The sequence below is a fragment of the Phocoena sinus genome, chromosome 11 (genome assembly GCF_008692025.1).
Source record: "Phocoena sinus isolate mPhoSin1 chromosome 11, mPhoSin1.pri, whole genome shotgun sequence".
Classification (NCBI taxonomy): domain Eukaryota; kingdom Metazoa; phylum Chordata; class Mammalia; order Artiodactyla; family Phocoenidae; genus Phocoena; species Phocoena sinus.
In genome coordinates, this window is record NC_045773.1 from 81,146,026 (window position 1) to 81,151,308 (window position 5,283).

At 53.3% G+C, this 5,283-nt stretch overlaps 1 protein-coding gene across 1 annotated transcript; it reads right to left on the bottom strand.

Moving 5' to 3' along the window:
• Window positions 1-630: 630 nt before the first annotated feature.
• Window positions 631-5,248, bottom strand: TUBB (tubulin beta class I). The gene is made up of 4 exons (XM_032648145.1): window positions 4,906-5,248; window positions 3,384-3,492; window positions 2,998-3,108; window positions 631-2,713 (listed from the first exon to the last, which is right to left on the bottom strand). The coding sequence occupies exons 1-4, from the start codon at window positions 4,960-4,962 to the stop codon at window positions 1,656-1,658; spliced, it is 1,335 nt and encodes a 444-aa protein (XP_032504036.1). The 5' UTR covers window positions 4,963-5,248; the 3' UTR covers window positions 631-1,655.
• Between the last annotated feature and the right edge of the window lie 35 nt (window positions 5,249-5,283).

The following is a 5,283-nucleotide window of genomic DNA, read 5'->3' on the forward strand; positions in this document are numbered from 1 at the left end:
CCCCTCCCAACCCTGAAGTTGGTTATCGTCAGCAAAGCGTGCTGAAGTGGAAGCAATATCAATAACTGCATTCGTCCCTAGAATTACTGAAAACACGGCCAAGGGAAATTGTTACATTTGTTAAATTTCCAGGGCAGCTTTGAGACTATTGTGCTCCTTGAAGCACGAGGTATTAGATGGAACAGTTTAGAATGGGACCATGGTGTGACGTCCCTCACTAGTGATTTTCTGCCTTAGGCCGAGAAAATCCACAGGATTACAGAAATCAGCGTTACCCATAACAGAAAGGAACCCTGGATGCACTGTGCATTCGAGATCCTTCTGGAGCACTGTTAAAAACAGACTGCTGGGGTCCAACCCATTCTGGTTCAGTACATCTGGGCAGGATCGTTCAAGGGGATGCTGATCTTGCAACCACTTGTCGTTTCTCAGTTCCTTTTTCTGTCCCTAGATCCTGCATCTGGGCCTATACCTACCCCAGTTACTAAGACAGGTACAGGTGGTGGGTACCAGGGATTAAGGTGTAAGGATATTCTTCTCATTAGTTTATGGGAAGTAGAATGTATAACTGAACTTGAGCCCCATGCCTCCATGAGCAATCTTTCCCTGAATGAGCACACATCTCACAACTTTTTTTTTCAATTCCCGTTTATTTTTGGCTCTTGGGGCAATGTCATCTTTTCAATATGAAAAAAAGCAGCAAGTTCAACACAATAGAAATCTGAAGTGTAGAATAGGACAAAACCAAGGGTAGGGGGGAAGGCAGTAGCAAAAGTAAGAGATGAGGTGTTGCCAGAGGATGGAGTGTCCTGTCCCCTCTCTGGGGAATGACATTTAGGTGGTAGCACATAGCTTTCCATATAGGTACAGAAGGGGTGATAAGTCATTTTTTTCCATAAGAAAAGATAGGGCTGGGGAGTGGCTTTCTGGAGGCTTAGAGACTAGTCTCCCTTGCTCCTCTTGACCCCCTTTTCTGACCAGGGGAAAGGAAGGAATCCAACATTACGAGGGAGGTAAAGTGGAAGAGGGGAGGATCCCCCGCTTGACAGGGTGGTGGCCAGAACCTTGCAAAGGAAATGGCTCAGGACAGAGCTTGGAGGGAGATTGAAAATGGAGATAATACTGTTAACACCTCCCCTGAAGCTGAGAGGAGCCGAGAGCTACCTGGAAACTAGGACTTCAATAGCCTGGACGCCCCTCTCCAAAACCCCACCCCTTCCCAGTAGGGACTTCTACCTGCTGCTTCGTTTCCTTTCCCCTGGGCTACCACATGGGCCTAGGATGGCAGTCACCTATCCGGATTATCAGCACATGGTTCTGAATGGGATTTGATGAGACTCAGCTTCTTGAGAGTTTATCTTGAAAACAGAGAGGGAAATGTTAACTGGACAGATGGGAGGAGTGGGCACCAGAAGGAAATACAGGGTTACCCAGAATGGCAGAAATCTAGGTTCCCCAGAGTGGAAAGAGAGAGGAGACATTCAACAAACAACAGATATTTATTGAGCGCCTATTATGTGCCAGGCACTGTTCTAGAACCCCCCCCCCAAAAAAAAAAAAAAAGGCAGAAAACGCAAATTCTGAGGGAGAGGAAAGGGGCGGCTGAGGAAGAAGGCAGAGGGGACTGAGAAGCCTGAGGTGGTGGGGACTCGGCCTTAGGCTTCCTCTTCGGCCTCCTCACCGAAATCCTCCTCCTCTTCTGCGGTGGCATCCTGGTACTGCTGGTACTCGGAGACGAGGTCGTTCATGTTGCTCTCAGCCTCGGTGAACTCCATTTCGTCCATGCCCTCACCTGTGTACCAGTGGAGGAAGGCCTTCCGGCGGAACATGGCAGTGAACTGCTCTGAGATGCGCTTGAACAGCTCCTGGATGGCTGTGCTGTTTCCAATGAAGGTGACCGCCATCTTGAGGCCACGGGGTGGGATGTCGCAGACGGCCGTCTTGACATTGTTGGGGATCCATTCCACGAAGTAGCTGCTGTTCTTGTTCTGCACGTTGAGCATCTGCTCATCGACCTCCTTCATGGACATCCGCCCACGGAAGACAGCAGCCACGGTGAGGTACCGGCCATGGCGGGGGTCACAGGCAGCCATCATGTTCTTGGCATCGAAGACCTGCTGGGTGAGCTCCGGCACAGTGAGGGCCCGATACTGCTGGCTTCCACGGCTGGTTAGAGGAGCAAAGCCAGGCATGAAAAAATGGAGACGTGGGAAGGGCACCATGTTGACTGCCAGCTTGCGGAGGTCAGCATTGAGCTGGCCAGGGAAGCGGAGGCAGGTGGTGACACCACTCATGGTGGCCGAGACGAGGTGGTTCAGGTCCCCGTAGGTTGGCGTGGTCAGCTTGAGGGTGCGGAAGCAGATGTCGTAAAGGGCCTCGTTGTCAATGCAGTAGGTCTCATCAGTGTTTTCCACCAGCTGATGGACGGAGAGGGTGGCATTGTAGGGCTCAACCACAGTGTCGGACACTTTGGGTGAGGGCACCACACTGAAGGTGTTCATGATGCGGTCAGGATACTCTTCACGAATCTTGCTGATGAGCAAGGTGCCCATTCCAGAGCCTGTGCCCCCGCCCAGCGAGTGGGTCAGCTGGAAGCCCTGCAGGCAGTCACAGCTCTCGGCCTCCTTCCGAACCACATCCAGGACCGAGTCGACCAGCTCGGCCCCCTCTGTATAGTGGCCCTTGGCCCAGTTGTTGCCTGCCCCAGACTGACCTGCAATGGGGTCAGAAGGCAAGCTTGGTTAGTAAAGTGTGGAAGATACATGGCCACATTTCTGCTTTTCAACTTTTGGAGTAATGCCAGTGGATGTATCTTCTCTCCCTCCCGTGTTACACCTGTCGCTCCCCCCCAATTTACTATTTAAAGCAGTCACTACCTCTATCCTCCATTAGATTTCAAAACACAGCCCTGTATAAGTTCTTCAGTACAATCATTTCCTAACTCTTGCTGCACCCAAATAACTTGAACAAGTATCTACTATTGTCTGTGTAACTCACCAAAAACAAAGTTGTCTGGTCTGAAGATCTGACCAAAAGGCCCTGAGCGAACAGAGTCCATGGTCCCGGGTTCTAGATCCACCAAGATAGCACGAGGAACATATTTGCCACCTACAGGGAATAAAGTAGCGTTGTAAAAACTGACCGACATATAGGTAAATATTTTGGGGCGGGGAGGCAGCCGGGGACCCAAACTTGTGATTCCAGGCACTGCCACCAGGTGGCAGCAGAGCCACTTTTGAGCCCCGATGTGGGAAATGAAGAAAGGGCTCCAAAGGGAGAGAGAATGGATTCATTCAAAGGGGATAAAGGGTTTCCCAGGGAGGCAAGAGACCCCAGAGAAGTGGGAGTAATGGGACCCGTGATTCACGGCCTCCTGCCCTCACCTGTGGCTTCATTGTAGTACACGGAGATGCGGTCCAGCTGCAGGTCGCTATCCCCATGATAGGTGCCGGTGGGGTCGATGCCATGTTCATCACTGATCACCTCCCAGAACTGCCAGGGGAGAGCAACGGGTCCTCAACAGCTCAGGTTCCAGCCAATTATACGCCCTCTACCGCCATTTTAATTCCAGATACGCCTGTGCCGGGCCCTCCCCTAGGGCCTGGCATTCCTTCTGCCTGCCACACCCTTCCCCTAAACACCTGCACACGCGGGAAAACTGCAGCTTTCACTGCTTGGGATGTGAGATGCTGTGGAAGGTCCCGGCGATCGCAGGCACCGAGGTGGGTAGATGGAAGCGGCCGACTTGCTCGGAGAAGCGAACCTCCCCGCCCCACCCCTTCGCAGGGCACAAAGAGCTGGGGGCCGGAGAGAGGAGCCACTGCCGCAGGCGCCCACCCCGCCCGGCACGTGACCGCGGCGCAGGCGCGCGCCTAGGCGCCGACAAAGGGAGGCGCCGCGCGTGGGCGGGGCCGGAGCGCGAATTCCGCGCGGTAAGGGCGGGACTTGGCTCGGGCTCGCGCGCCCCCAGCGGGCTGGCCCGGCCGCATTGTCCCAGCGCGCCAGGGCGCCCGGGTCCCGCCCTTCTGCTCTAACGTAGCAGCCGCGCTTCCTCCCCGCCCCTCCCCCGCTACACTGTAACCGCGCGCAAAGGAAAAAAAAACCCTCCCCCTTGGCCTCGGAATTTTATTTCTTCTCTAGCTTTTAATTTTAACCCCCTTGCTTTAAATGAGGTTTTTCTTCCTTTGTCCTACTCTTTGGCCCTGAGGAGCCCTTTTAAAAAAAGCACTCCCCCTTTCCCCTAGCTCTTTCTCCATATCTGTTCACGCCCTAAAAGGGTCTCGGTTAAGGGCAAATGAAAGAAACTGAAATTAGTCTAGCACATATTAGCCTTCCGTGCACGAAAACCTGGGGGACCGCCCCTTGGGGATCGCGGGTGCCCGGAGACACCTATCTTTTGTAAAGGATATCGCGTACTGCAGCCCACCCCGGCGCATCGCGTCCCCCACATTTGGATCTGACCTCTCTGCAGCTGCCCGCCAGCCTCGCCCCTTCCCCCTCCGGCTCAGCCCTCCGAAACCCCGCCAAAGGGGATGCACATGGGGAAAACCTCATCTCGCTTTGTCTCGGGCCGTTTCCGCATCTCCCTCGCTCCCCGGTCCTCGGACCGTTAGCAGATGCCCTTTTTAAGTAAAATTTTACAGAAACTCGGTTTTCCCGCCCCCTAAACCTGAAGGGTGCTTTTAACAGCTTCCCCAAAATAAGCCTGCCAAGAAAAATTCCCCATTTTTCAAAAGCAAATCCCAGCTTTGCATAATACAAACGTGTATTATATATACATACAACTTTTAACGGGCAAAGCCTAAGAATGGAGGATGCGAATGTCCCAGAGCCATTCGTCATAATTTACCTGGATTTTTTTCTTCTTAAAAATAAATATAGTCAAAAGAGGTTAAAAATCCTTACCTTGGCACCGATCTGATTGCCACACTGACCGGCCTGGATGTGCACGATTTCCCTCATTTTTAAAATTTATTGTAATCTTTTTGCTCGCCTCACAAGTGTGTACGGGGCAAGAAAATGATACGTAATTAGTTTTTCTCTGCTGCTGGTCGCAGGCTGGAAGGATGGGACGGGGCCCAGAGGTTGGAGCAGCGAGGTCCGAACTCGGCGGCAGGAAGGTTCTGAGAGGGAGAAAGGAGAGGGGAGGGCGCGGGAGGAAAGGCGGGCAGGGCGGGGCGCGCGTGCGCGGGGGCCGGGAGGCGGGAGAACGCGCCCCGCGAGGTGGTGGGGAGACAAAGCCTCACCGAGGCTGGCCCTGATTAGTCCGTGCTGGTCATGTAT